Source organism: Sorex fumeus, unplaced genomic scaffold, assembly GCF_029834395.1.
Source record: "Sorex fumeus unplaced genomic scaffold, SorFum_2.1 ptg000042l, whole genome shotgun sequence".
In the NCBI taxonomy this organism is placed as follows: Eukaryota; Metazoa; Chordata; class Mammalia; order Eulipotyphla; family Soricidae; genus Sorex; species Sorex fumeus.
Genome location: NW_026606099.1, coordinates 4,927,868 through 4,940,257, shown reverse-complemented (window position 1 = coordinate 4,940,257; position 12,390 = coordinate 4,927,868). Strand labels below are relative to the sequence as shown.

The window sequence follows — 12,390 nt, the reverse complement described above, 5'->3', positions numbered from 1 at the left end:
GCTCCGGCCGGGGCCGGGCCGGGCCTCGAGAGGCCGGGCAGTGCTCGCCGGGAGCCCGCGCGCAACCCCATCCGGAGGTGGGGTCCGTGGGCGACCCCCGCGGCGCGGAGCCCGGGACGTCCGGGGCGCGGAGCAGCGTCCCCACGCGCGCGGGGACGGGCCGTCCGGGCAGGGGGCACCACCGCGGCGCCGCCGTCCGGGGCGCGGACGCCCCGGGCCCGTGAGGACCCCGCCGTCTGGGGAGCCGCCGGCTCCGCGAGGCTGAGCGGGAGCCGCTGCGGGCCGGAGCCCGGGCTCGGACCCGCGGGGGGCTGCCCTCGGCCGCCTGGACGGAAGGTGGGCGTCGGGCCCGCGGGCCGGGGTGCGGGCGCACCGTCGGGGCAGGGGGCCCCCGCCCAGGCCCGGGCCCAGCCGCAGCCATTGCGCCCAAGAGCGAGGAGGACCTGCTGGCCCTGGCCGCGACCCGGCTGAGCCGCCGCAAGCGCGTGGCGGGCGCGGCCGTCGGGGTGGCCATGGTGCTGCTGCTGCTGGTGGCCATCCCGCTGCTGGTGCACAGCTCCCGCGGGCCGGCGCACTACGAGATGCTGGGCCGCTGCCGCATGGTGTGCGACCCGCACGGGCCGCGGGGCCCCGCACCCGACGGCGCGCCCGCCTCCGCGGCCCCCTTTCCGCCGGGCTCCAAGGGGGAGGCGGGCCGGCGCGGGAAGGCGGGTCTGCGGGGGCCGCCGGGGCCGCCGGGCCCTCGAGGGCCTCCCGGTGAGCCGGGCCGGCCGGGCCCCCCGGGCCCGCCGGGGCCTGGCCCCGGAGGAGTGGCCCCGGCGGCCGGCTACGTGCCTCGAATTGCCTTCTACGCGGGCCTGCGGCGACCCCACGAAGGCTACGAGGTGCTGCGCTTCGACGACGTGGTGACCAACGTGGGCAACGCGTACGAAGCGGCCAGCGGCAAGTTCACCTGCCCCATGCCAGGAGTCTACTTCTTCGCTTACCATGTGCTCATGCGAGGCGGCGACGGCACCAGCATGTGGGCCGACCTGATGAAGAACGGCCAGGTGAGCTGCCCTCCCCACCCGCACGCACCGCCCCCAGCAGAACCCCTCTCCCAGCCGCCGAAGCGAATGGGGCACACCCGCTGCCAGGCACGGAGACCCCCTCACATAGCCAAAGAGGAACTGGGGGTTGGAGGGAGGAAACCCTCAGCCCAGGGTCCCATAGAGAATGAAAGGAGTGTCGGAATTAGAACTCCAGACTCCCAAATTCTGTCCCCGGGTCACCTCGCACTCTCTAACTGTAGGCACCGGTTCCTCTGCCAGTTCACTTCTTCTGGCCTTGTCTTGGGAAACGCCCTCTCTGGGGCATCTGTTTTCTAGACTGGCAGTAAATGAGTTACCAGGTTCGAGTCTCCATCTTAGGCAGGAGGCAGCGGCCGGCAGCCTCTCCCATGTGGGGGTCTTCAGCCTGGATTTTTAAAGGAAAAAGTGAGAAAGGAAAAATGCCTGTACTCACTTGCTGGGCATCTCCATAGCTCACTAGTCTGGGCCTTGCCCCCTCTAACGCTGGTGCGTGGGCAGAGGAGGTGGGGAAGATGGGGGCCGAGCGGTGGTCAGCCGTGGCTCGAAGGAACAGATCTGGAAAAGGAGGACAGAGGCGAGGGGCAAAGAGAGAAGTAACCTTGGCCTCTGGAAGGTCCGATCGGTCCCACACTCTCACTGCTGTCCCCTTGATTGCAGGTTCCCTGCCCCCACCCCATCAGGGTCTGAGTCACAATCATTTTGGCTGGGGAAAACAGCCCAGAGGAATCATCTCCAGATCGGGACTGCACTGAGAGAGAGAGGCCCCGGGGCACAGGGGCCGTGTCTGGGCTGCACAGGCCACAGGGCCCAGGTGGGGATGAGCAGTGACCTCCCAGCGCCCTGCACCTGGCCCTGGTGATGACCAGGGACCATCAGGCCTCCCCATCTCCACTGTTCCAAATTCCAGTTCTGCTCTGACTGCTGCACCCTCCAGCTTCAAGACCCCAAGACACTGCACCGGGGTCTCCTCCCAGCAGGGCCTCCCCAGGAGACCCCGAACAGGGGCCTGAGAGTGTGTCTGTTGGGTGTGGGATGAAGGTGTGGGTGTGCTGTACCCTCCACCTAGCGCTCTGGGTGAGCGTGTGGCCCTGGGGAGGTGTGTGTGGCCTGTCACAGACCTTCCGGGGCTGCTTGGAGAGTGTCGCTTTTTGCCGGGGCGGGGCTCAGCCTCCCCACTCTGTATTCTGTGGTGCTGGTGGGGCGCTGCGGCCCTGGGGACGGTAAATAGTGATTAGAATAATGATGAATAATTAATGAGTTAATAACCAGCCCCCGAGGGAGAGAGAGAGGGGGGCTGTAGAGGGGGCTGGCAGCCCTAGGCGGCCAGCGGCAAGGAGGCCAGAGGGGAGGAGGGGCTCCCCATGGGGCAGAAGGCTGCTTCCTGCAGCACACCCTCAGGTCCAGGCACCATGGGACTCAGCAGGGCACGCCAGGAGGGAAATGGGTGCGTCCAAGGCCCCCCCAACAGTCTTAGGACAGCTCACAAGTGCCCTGTCTGAGGGGGAACAGCAGGAGGTGGGGGAGGAAGGTTGACAGCTCAGGTTTAGAATCAAAATCATCCTGGTTGCCTACTTTATTTCTAAAATGCTCAGAGAAAACCCTAGATAGTATTTTTCTGTGTGCCACGCATTGTTTGCTTCCCATGCAGTTGCTCATTTAACCCAGTCTGTGAGGTAGGTGCTGGAGCTCCCCACCGGAGCTGCAGTTTAGTCTCCAGGAGCCCTGGCACTTGTCGCAGCAGCGGGGAGTGAGGGGCAGCATCTGGCGCTTGTCTCTCTTGGCCTGCCTGCTGTCGTGCCAGCTCTGCACCGGGCTTCAGGGGGGTGGCTCTGTCCTTTAGGTCCGGGCCAGCGCCATTGCCCAGGATGCGGACCAGAACTACGACTATGCCAGCAATAGTGTCATCCTGCACCTGGATGTGGGCGATGAGGTCTGCATCAAGCTGGATGGAGGCAAGGTGCACGGCGGCAACACCAACAAGTACAGCACCTTCTCGGGCTTCATCATCTACCCGGACTGAGCTGCTGCCTCCCAGCACCCTCCCAGCCCACCCCTGCTTGCTGTCTCCGTCTGTGGCTTCCCCTCCCATAGCTGCCCTTCCGCTACCCCCAGTGAGGCGCCGAGCTAGGAACTGTGGGTGGGGAGAGCAGGAGGGAGGGCGGGGACCTGCAAGTTGGCTTTGCTGCAGGCAGGGGCGTCCTGTGCACCTCTGAGAGCACTGAGGCAGGGCTCCCTTTTCTGCTGGGGGCCAGCTCCAAAGGCAAAAGGGAAGCGCCGGTATCTGGGGAGGGGGAGGATGAAGCAGGAGCCTGTCTGGGGGAGAGGAGAGGACATGGGGCTCGCTCCCCTGACACAGTTCTCTTAGCATTCCCTCCAAGCTGCAGGCCTTGGCAGCCTTCTTGTGAACTAGAGGAACCAGTGAATCCTTTCCGAGCATTTAACCCTCCTTCTGTACAGTCCCCATCTCAGCCCCATCTGGACTAGGCCCTGGGGGTACAACTGATGTCGCCCCTTCCAATAAAGTGAAGCTGGAGAATGGTGTGCCTCTTCACTGGGTGCAGGGCAAGGGCAAAGGGTGGGCCCCTGCCCCCTTCCTGACCCTTTCTTAGAGGAAGGGGGGTCGAGAAGCGAGAAGCCCTCCATTCTTTTTTTTTTTTTGCTTTTTGGATCACACCTGGCGATGCACAGGGGTTCCTCCTGGCTCTGCACTCAGGAGTCACTCCTGGCGGTGCTCAGGGGACCATATGGGATGCTGGGAATCGAACCCGGGTTGGCCGCGTGCAAGGCAAACGCCCTACCCGCTGTGCTATCTCTCCAGCCTCAGAAGCCCTCCATTCTGACCTGTAAAGGGAGGGCGCCAGCTCGAGTCTTCCACTGCAGGGGAGACCCCCTCCCCCTCCCCCCAAGAGCCACAAGGCTGAGGCGGGCAAAACCAGGATCTGCTGGTTGCGGGGCACACTGAGAGGTCTAAGAGCCGCCTGACGGGGGGAGCTGATGGTTTCTATAAGTGACTCGAATATCCAGACGCATATTCAGTACTCAGGAGAAGTTGCTGAAGTTTTTTGGAGCGTGGGAGCGGGTGCCTCCTCCCGGTGGGAAGGCGCCTGGCGCTGCCCCGAAGCAGGCGTACACTGCCCCCGTGTGGACGACGGGAGAACAACGGTACCGGTGGCCAGGATTCACTTACAGACACTTGAGTAACTTTATTGAAGGATGAAATGGTTGGCTCCCAATCCTGTGGAATGGGCCCACAATAAATAACGGCTAAAAAGGAGGGAGCCAGGCAGGGCGTGGAATAGTGGAAGCAGGTTTCTCATGATGGAGAGTCTTGAAGGGCGGCAGAACCGACAGGAATAAAACTCTGGGGGGAGAGAGAACGCTTGGTCGCAGCCCAGTCCCTGCTGAGCCGGGCTGCCTCCTGCCCCCATCCTGTGAGAGCGCGTCTGTGGGGTGGGCACGTCCGGCTGTGATCGCGGCTCACCAGAGCATCCTGCCATTCCAGTAATGTGGCCACCGGGTTGGTGCAGACGCGGGTCAGGCCCGGGGGAGGGGCCCGGCTGGTGTAGAAGGCACACTCATCGTCCAGGCGGGCCTCGTGGAAGCCGTGGATGGCGCTCAGGCAGGCTTGGAGGCGCTGCCTCAGGGCCAGGGTGTGAGGGGCCAGAAAGCAGGGACCTGCGGGCCAGTATGTCACCGTATACTTTCCTTCCCCACTCCCTACCCCCCAGAGGCAGGGGAGGCGAGGAGAGAAAATGGAGAGAGGGTCTCTGGGCAGGGCGGAGCCCCATTTCCAGCAAGAGACAAGAACGCCTGTTCACAACCCTCCTACCAACTCCTTACCTGCCTGGCCCATGGGAGGCCGCGGAGACCGGAAGGAGCAGCTAGAGGGGCTGGCACCGAGTGTGCTGGTCGTCACCGGGGCCCCCCGATGGCACCCAGGTGGCGGGCTGGCTTCTGGACTTCTGGGATCCAGGGAGCGGGCCTGTGACGCCCCACACTCCACCCCAGAGGGCGGCTCTGCGAGCCACGCCTGCCTCTGGGTGTGCAGGGGTCCCGACTCTGACCTGTCAGGCTGCTCCTGCGCGGAGGCCTCAGGGGGCTCAGGGTCCCTCCTGCTGGACTCCCGGGGACCTGGCTCTGCTGGAGGACAGGGCTGAGCCACCTCAGCCTCTGCTCCAGGGCCAGGCTGTGGCTGCCCGGACTCCTCTGGGGGGCAGGGTTTGGGGGTTTCCGAGTGCTCTAGCAGTGTGGGAAGGTGCAAAGTCCCAGGATGAGGCTCTGGGGTCCCCAGAGTTCTAGAAACATCAGCCAGCAGGGGCTGGAGTTCAGTCATGTCCAGAGAAGCGGAGCCTCCAGCAGAGGGCGCACTCTCGCTCTCCGTCAGCCCCAGGACCTCCTGGCGCAAAAGCTGCTGCAGGATTGTGATGCGCTGCGGGTGGAAGAGAGACCCCCGGGGGCTGTCAAGACACAGGATCAAGTCTGTGCCCACGCTGTCCTGTTCCGAGACTCCCCTCTGCACCCCTCTCCCGGGCCCTGTCACTGCCCCGGGCATCCGCACTGTGACCCCAGAGACCCACCTGCATCTTCAACTCCTGGAAGCTGAGGGTTCTGCTGGGGGAGGGCCCCGAGGGAGTCGCCGCTGCTGGTGGCTTCCCGGTCCCCTCCTGCAGCCGTTTACAAGTCTCCTGGTCAAATAACCGCACTGTGATCTGCTCCTGCGCACGGAGAGGAGACGCATGAGGACCACCGTCCCGAACTAGGGATGGAGTCCCCGATGGAGAGGCCCGAGACTGCAGCCAGGGGGCAGGAGAGAAGCACAGAGCGCTGGAGGGTTAGCCTGTTGGTCCGGCTGGTTTTCCGTTCTCTGGACCCTGGCAGGCTCACGGTCAGGGTGGGAAGGTTCCTCTTGGAACTTACCCAGGGCAGGGTAGGCTCTTCCGGGCAAGGCTGTGGGGAGAGGCCAGTCAGCAGCTGGGCCTGGGATAGAAGCAAGATGTCAGCCTGGCACTGCAGGCGGCACCCTTCCCCTCCTCTCCAGCCGGGTTGAACTTGCTGCCCCCTCCCTCTCCCTGCTCTTACTCACCTGCTGAACTCTGGAGGCCGACGGGAGGGGCGTGTACTGGGTCTTGGGGCGATTGGCAAGACGTCGCAATACTGAATAGGTCTGGGGAGAGATGGGGGCAGCTGAGTGGAGAGAAAACCGAGCGAGATGTAGGGGCCGAGGAGAGAGTTCAAAGAGCTGAGGGTGTGCACTGCATGCGGGGCCTGGGGTAGATCCCGGCATAGTCTCTGGGCATCGGCCAGGAACCAAACATGCAGAAATAGACACACGTGGAAACAAAATAGCAAGCCAGGAGTATCCCACGGGTTTTTGGGTGTGACTCAAAAATCGCAACAAAACTTCCCGACCTGGGCAGGCTGCTCTGTTCCGGCCTGGCCCCTGAGGTCGTGGACACAAACCTGAGCTGAGGGTCCGGGAGAGGGCACGCGCTGAGCCCGTCCGAAGGGTGAGGGTGATGGACGCGCGGTGGCAGGTGCCGCTACTCGGCCCGGGGTGAACATCTGCTGGGGGTCACAGCTATCCTGTAGGAAGGGGGAAGAGCGGGCCCTTGCCTTCCTCTGCCTTGTCTCATGGTGACTCTGAGGCCCTGAGCAGGTCATGAGCTCCCTCGGCCCTCTCCCTCTACCACGTCTCTCCACTCATTCCAAGGAAAAGCTAAGGTCTTATCTGATCTTTTTTTTTTTTTTTTTTTTGCTTTTTGGGTCACACCCGGCGATGCACAGGGGTTACTCCTGGCTCTGCACTCAGGAATTACCCCTGGCGGTGCTCAGGGGACCATATGGGATGCTGGGAATCGAACCCAGGTCGGGGGGCTCGGAACCTCATTTCTGGTCCTCCTTACTTGGCTTCAGCTCCACTAGCGTCTTCTTGCTGATCCTTAAACTTAACACAAGGTGCGGGGCCACCTCAGAGCCTCCGAAGTTTCTTCCCCCACCCATGTCTTGTTGGTTCAGCAACTACTTAAATACCATCTTCTCCGTGAGAGCCCCCGGCCCCGTTTATCTGAAACCCCCAGCCCACTGCGCTTCCTATCCACTGCAGGCCGAGTCCCAGTTCTTTCCCCGCGGCCAGGCACGCTCACCCCTCCCACCCATTTTTACCTCCCCGTCAATGTCTTATTAGTTATTTATTTATTGCAGAGAATTAATCACCATCTGACACACGTTCACCCATGGATTGGTGTTTTTTACCTCTGCCTTCTAGAATGTGAACCTGGTTACCATCTATCTATCCAGAACGTAGGGCAGTGCTCAGTGCACAACAGTTGAATCGATAAATACTTGTGGAGTGAAAGATGAGCTTTGGCTGGCAAGTGTTCATCTGTGGTGATGGTGACACAAATGTGAGGGCTATGACTGAGGGCTCTGACCTCTCAGTCCCAGGCTCCAGGCCGCTGGGAAGGGCCAGTCCCACTCTGGACAGTTGTTTTTTGTTTTGTTTTTTCCTTTTGGGGTCACGCCCGGCAGTGCACAGGGGTTACTCCTGGTTCTGTACTCAGGAATTACTCCTGGTGGTGCTCGGGGGACCATATGGGATGCTGGGAATCAAACCCGGGTCGGCCCCATGCAAAGGCAAACGCCCTACCCACTGTGCTATCGCTCCAGCCACTCTGGACAGGAGTTGAGCCCTAATTAACGTCTCTCTGAACTGCCTGGCTCTCCCCATGCACGTCCCCTCCCCCCACCCTTCCCAGGAAGGTCCCATCTCACCCTAGTGTGGGTTCTCTCTTGGGTTTCTCTTAACGGTACCCGTTGGGCCAGACTGAGGGGCGCCCCTCCTCCTTCACCTGAATGAGTGACAACTTCATGTTCTCTTCCAGGCAGAGATGAAGCTAGGAAGAGACAGGAAGTTTGCTCAAGTACCCGAGACACCCTCCAAAGTCTGTTATGGAGTACTACCCCCCCTGAAGAGGGTATGCCAGTCTGACAGAGCCATCCTGCCCCGGAGGGTCAGCACTGTATCAGGAGTCCCATCTTAATCTGAGCACTCTGAGTGATGGCTCTTAGCTGAGGATGAAGAGGGGGTGGGAGACCACTCTGGCAGGAAGAGGGCAGGAACAGGGACCGCCTCCTTCAATCTAAGTGCAACTGGTTATCAAGATCTCTCCCCCTCCTCCTAAACTTTCTCCACTGCAGGCCCAGTTCCCGTTCTTCCCCCCCGACCATGCACTCACCAGGCTGGACTGGGGTGTCTGGGAGCAACCCTGAGGCTTGGCTTGCTGCAGTCCTGATGGTGATAAGAACGCAACCAGCAGTCACTGAGTACTCAGCGTAAACTGGGTGCTTATGCGGAGTGCTTTCTAAACCTCTGCTCACTAAATCCTCACACAGCCCTTAATGTCAGTGCAAACATCATATTCATTTGACAGAGAGTGAAGAGTACGAGGAGTCAAACCCAAACTGAATTTCTCATTTCAGTCAATGCTTTAGCCACTATAGAAAAAAGACAGCCCCATCCACCCCCCACCCTGCGGTCCCCTGAGGAAACTGCTGTCATTCGGAGAGCAGGCACCGAAGGCCTGAAGCCAATTTCAAAGGCACATCCTGACCAGTCAGAGGTTCCCCTGTCCTCCCACACTGGGGCAAAGTCCCAAAGGTCCTTGCTGGCCCCAGCTCTGCAAGCCCTGTCTGACACCGGCTTGGTCTTTGCTGCATGTCCCCCTGCTCACCGGCTGCCGCCACCTGTCTCTCTTCTCAGCTCCTGGAAACTGGGGTGGGTGGCGGGGCGCAAGGGAGCATCTGAAGATGGAATCTGGCCCATAAGCGAGAAAAACGAGTCACAGGTGGGCCTCTAACTTTATTTTTTATTTTTGCTTTTTTTTGGGGGTTACACCCGGCGATGCACAGGGGTTACTCCTGGTTCTCACTCAGGAATTACTCCTGGCGGTGCTCGGGGGACCATATGGGATACTGGACTCGAACCCAGGTCGGCCGCGTGCAAGGCAAACGCCCTACCCGCTGTGCTATTGCTCCAGCCCCATGGGCCTCTAACTTTTAGGCTCCAACCACATCTATCTCTGCAGAACCCTCTAGCAAGAGGCTGTTTCTCTGGCAGGGCCCAGTTTGTCTCTGGAAAAGAACCCCCAGAAGCAGTGAGAACTGTCCCTGAGAGGTACTCACCAGCTCCTCTAATCTCTGAGGGCACGAGGTCTGGCTTCGGGGTCCCGGTCCTTCCAGTCTTGAGAAGCAGGAAGCCCTGGTTGGGTCCAGTCGCTGGGCAGGGGTTCTGGGGGCCAAATATGCAGAGGACCGGACACCCTGGGACCCCCAAAAGAGGCTTTAAGCAGAGGCTCAGAATTTCCTCCTGGTCCCCGCCAGCCTGAGTCGCATTACCTGGCCCCTTCGGTCGGTGCCTCCTGGCTTGACTCGGATCAGGACTCTCTGAGCCAGACTAGTGTGGCGCCCTAAGTGACAGCTCTTCACGCCCTCACCTGACAGAATGGTGGCCAGGGCTGCAGGGTCAGCCACAAAATCAACGGCTCCAGAAGCTTCTGCAAGAGAAGAAGAGATGGCCCCAAACCAACCAACCAACAAACCCCCCAACAGCAAATAAAAATAAAAACAAACCAGGGGCTGGAGCAATAGCACAGCGGGTAGGGTTTTTGCCTTGCACGTGGCCAACCCGGGTTCGATTCCCAGCATCCCATAGGGTCCCCTGAGCACCGCCAGGAGTGATTCCTGAGTGTAAAGCCAGGAGGAACACCTGAGCATCGCCGGGTGTGACCCAAATCAAATAAAATAAAAACCAATTCATCAATAGTGCATAGACTTTACATAAGACAACATGCTAGGCACTGGAGCCATAGAAGACCGAAATAAAGCTCTCAGGAAACTACTGCTAGGGCCAGCGATGTGGCTCAGTACTAAACCACACGCGCTACACGTATGAGACGCTGGGTCTGATCTCTGGAATTGCCTTTAAAAGAAGTGACTGAACAAACAGTAGAGCTGGTAAGGTGCGTGCCTTGCACAGGGGTGACCGGGTTCTATCCCCAGCACTGCCAGGAGTGATCCCTGACCACAGAGCCAGACGTAAGTCCTGAGCACCATCAAGTGTGGCTTCCACCTGCCCCCAAGAAAATAAAGAAACAGTCATCACCACGCTACAGAGAGGCAAAAGACTGAAGCAAATTATGGACAAGTCATCAAAGAAGTACTGCAAAGTACTCCCAGAGTAACTGAATGACTGAGGAAGCTGAAAACAGCTTGATAACAAGAGTTGATGCTTGGCTGAAGAAAAGAGCAGATTTTTTTTTTTTTTTTTGCTTTTTGGGTCACACCCGATGATGCACAGGGCTCCTGGCTCATGCACTTAGGAATTACTCCTGGCGGTGCTCGGGGGACCATATGGGATGTTGGAAATCGAACCTAGGTCGGCTGTGTGCAAGGCAAACGCCCTACCCGCTGTGCTATTGCTCCAGCCCCAAGAGCAGATTTTAAAAGGCTTTTATTTTAATTTTTAAAATTTTTTGGTCTTTTAGGGTCATACCCAGCGTTGCTCAAGGTCACTTCTGGCTCTGCACTCAGGAATTACTCCCGGCAGTTCTCAGGGGACCACATGGGATGCCAGGAATCAAACCTAGGCTGGCTGCATGCAAGGCAAACCCCCTATTCACTGTACTATTGCTCCGGCAAAAGAGCAGGTTTTTAAATGCAAAGAGCTTTCCAGAAGCAAGGACAGAGAGAGGACAGTGAGTAGGGTGTATGCCTTGCACATGGTCACTGTCCTCCCATTGTTCATCGATTTGCTGGAGCGGGCCCAGTAACGTCTCCATTTTGAGACTGGTTGTTACTGTGTTAGGCATATTGAATACATCACGGGGAGCTTGCCAGGCTTTGCCACGGGGGCGAGATACTCTTGGTAGTTTGCCGGGCTCCCTGAGAGAGAGGTGGAGGAATCAAACCTGGGTCGGCCGCCTGCAAGGCAAACGCCCTACCTGCTGTGCTCTCGCTCCTGCACATGGTCAATCTAGGTTAATTCTCAGAACCCCCGGATGGTTCCCAGAGCCCTGCCAGGAGTGATCCCTCAGCAGAGGCAGGACTTAGTCCTAAGCACAGACAGGTGTAGCCTGGGGACGGGGGGACGGGAAAGGAAAGAGGTTTTCAGGAGCTGCAAACAGGCCTCTTAAAGACAACAGGAGTGTAACGCCCCCAACCCTATGCTGACCAAGCCAGTCTCCTACCAAATCAAGATTGTTCTCAGACCCAGAGCGATAGCACAGCAGTTGGAGCACTCGCCTTGCACGTGGCCCACTCAGGTTCGATCTCTGGCATCCCACTCGGCCCCCTGAGCACTGCCAGGAATGATTCCTGAGCACAAAGCCAGGGGGGTAGCAATCCCTGAACACTGCCAGGTGTGGCCAACCCTACCCTAAAGAAAAGGACTCTTCTCAGTGGTCCGACAGGAGGTACCTGTCTGCAGACGGGGCCGAGGGCCCACATTTTGTCCCCCAGGGCTGGGCTTGAGCTCTTCCAAGGGGTTCCGGAACTGAGGGCTTCCCACCAATCTCTCTGACTTCTTTGCCTCATGTAAGGCCTTAGGCCTGGGGTCAGCTGAGTCATGGAGCGGACGCTGAGTACTGAGCTTCCGCACCAATCTCTGGGGGAGAGAGGACAAAAGGCGGGGGGCTCAGATTTGGGGTCCAACTAGGTGTTGTCTCCTCCTCCCCTCCATCGTCACCCGCCAGGTCACTCTTACCTTGGGATCTTGGTTCTCCTGGTCCAAGGCGCCGGGTTTGTCTGTGGGGGGCGGCGGGCGCCTCCGAGAACTGACGGGGATCTTGCTAGGGGTGGGAGAGACACCTCGGCGGACGAGGTCCCTCTTGGGTGGGAGGGTGGTCATGGCCACTACAACTGAGCAGGCAGGATGAGCTAAGCGAGGGCCAGCCGGTTCGGGGACATCCCTCCTGCCACTGCGACCCCCACCTCCGCCCACAGGACCTCGGCCACTGCAGGGCCACCTCCAGGCAGCCTGAGCCGGCCGACAGTTTCGCCTGAGTTTCCACCCCCCTCCCCCGCTCCCCCCATCAGCCAGGTGTCCCCACGTCCACGTCCTTTGTTCCCTTCAGGATTCCCATGCCCACCTTCCCCTGGAACCCTTGAGCATGGGCCCGATCCCCTCCGCCTCGCCCGCACACCCCACCCGGCGTCTGCAGCAGCCTCCGGCCCAGTTCGTAAAATACGCCGAGCTCCTGATTGGCTCGCGGACACCTGACCGCGCCGTCCAATCCGGAGATGCCCGGGGCGGGGCCAGGGGGAA

General features: G+C 60.0%; 2 protein-coding genes across 3 annotated transcripts; one reads left to right on the top strand and one right to left on the bottom strand.

The window, feature by feature from the left end:
• Window positions 1-378: 378 nt before the first annotated feature.
• C1QL4 (complement C1q like 4) lies at window positions 379-3,090 on the top strand. Its single transcript, XM_056120290.1, has 2 exons — window positions 379-1,049; window positions 2,911-3,090. Exons 1-2 carry the CDS (start codon window positions 513-515, stop codon window positions 3,088-3,090), a joined length of 717 nt encoding a protein of 238 aa, XP_055976265.1. The 5' UTR covers window positions 379-512.
• Window positions 3,091-4,314: 1,224 nt separating this feature from the next.
• TROAP (trophinin associated protein) lies at window positions 4,315-11,973 on the bottom strand. Of its 2 annotated transcripts, none has more exons than XM_056120288.1 (14): window positions 11,830-11,973; window positions 11,544-11,730; window positions 9,465-9,622; window positions 9,252-9,389; window positions 8,801-8,883; window positions 8,306-8,358; window positions 7,842-7,963; window positions 6,525-6,653; window positions 6,154-6,234; window positions 5,988-6,047; window positions 5,648-5,785; window positions 4,911-5,499; window positions 4,552-4,745; window positions 4,315-4,431 (listed from the first exon to the last, which is right to left on the bottom strand). In XM_056120288.1, exons 1-14 carry the CDS (start codon window positions 11,971-11,973, stop codon window positions 4,384-4,386), a joined length of 2,124 nt encoding a protein of 707 aa, XP_055976263.1. In that variant the 3' UTR covers window positions 4,315-4,383. The 2 variants fall into 2 exon arrangements, with proteins under 2 accessions (XP_055976263.1, XP_055976262.1); XM_056120287.1 differs by having other exon boundaries at window positions 6,531-6,653.
• Between the last annotated feature and the right edge of the window lie 417 nt (window positions 11,974-12,390).

Coding starts and splice junctions, on each gene's coding strand:
- TROAP (XM_056120288.1), bottom strand. CDS start 11,973: ATGACCACCCTCCCACCCAAGAGGGACCTCGTCCGCCGAGGTGTCTCT. Junction 5,786..5,987: donor AAGAGCCTACCCTGCCCTGG/GTAAGTTCCAAG, acceptor CTCCGTGCGCAG/GAGCAGATCACAGTGCGGTT. Junction 5,500..5,647: donor TCCAGGAGTTGAAGATGCAG/GTGGGTCTCTGG, acceptor TTCCACCCGCAG/CGCATCACAATCCTGCAGCA.
- C1QL4 (XM_056120290.1), top strand. CDS start 513: ATGGTGCTGCTGCTGCTGGTGGCCATCCCGCTGCTGGTGCACAGCTCC. Junction 1,050..2,910: donor ACCTGATGAAGAACGGCCAG/GTGAGCTGCCCT, acceptor TCTGTCCTTTAG/GTCCGGGCCAGCGCCATTGC.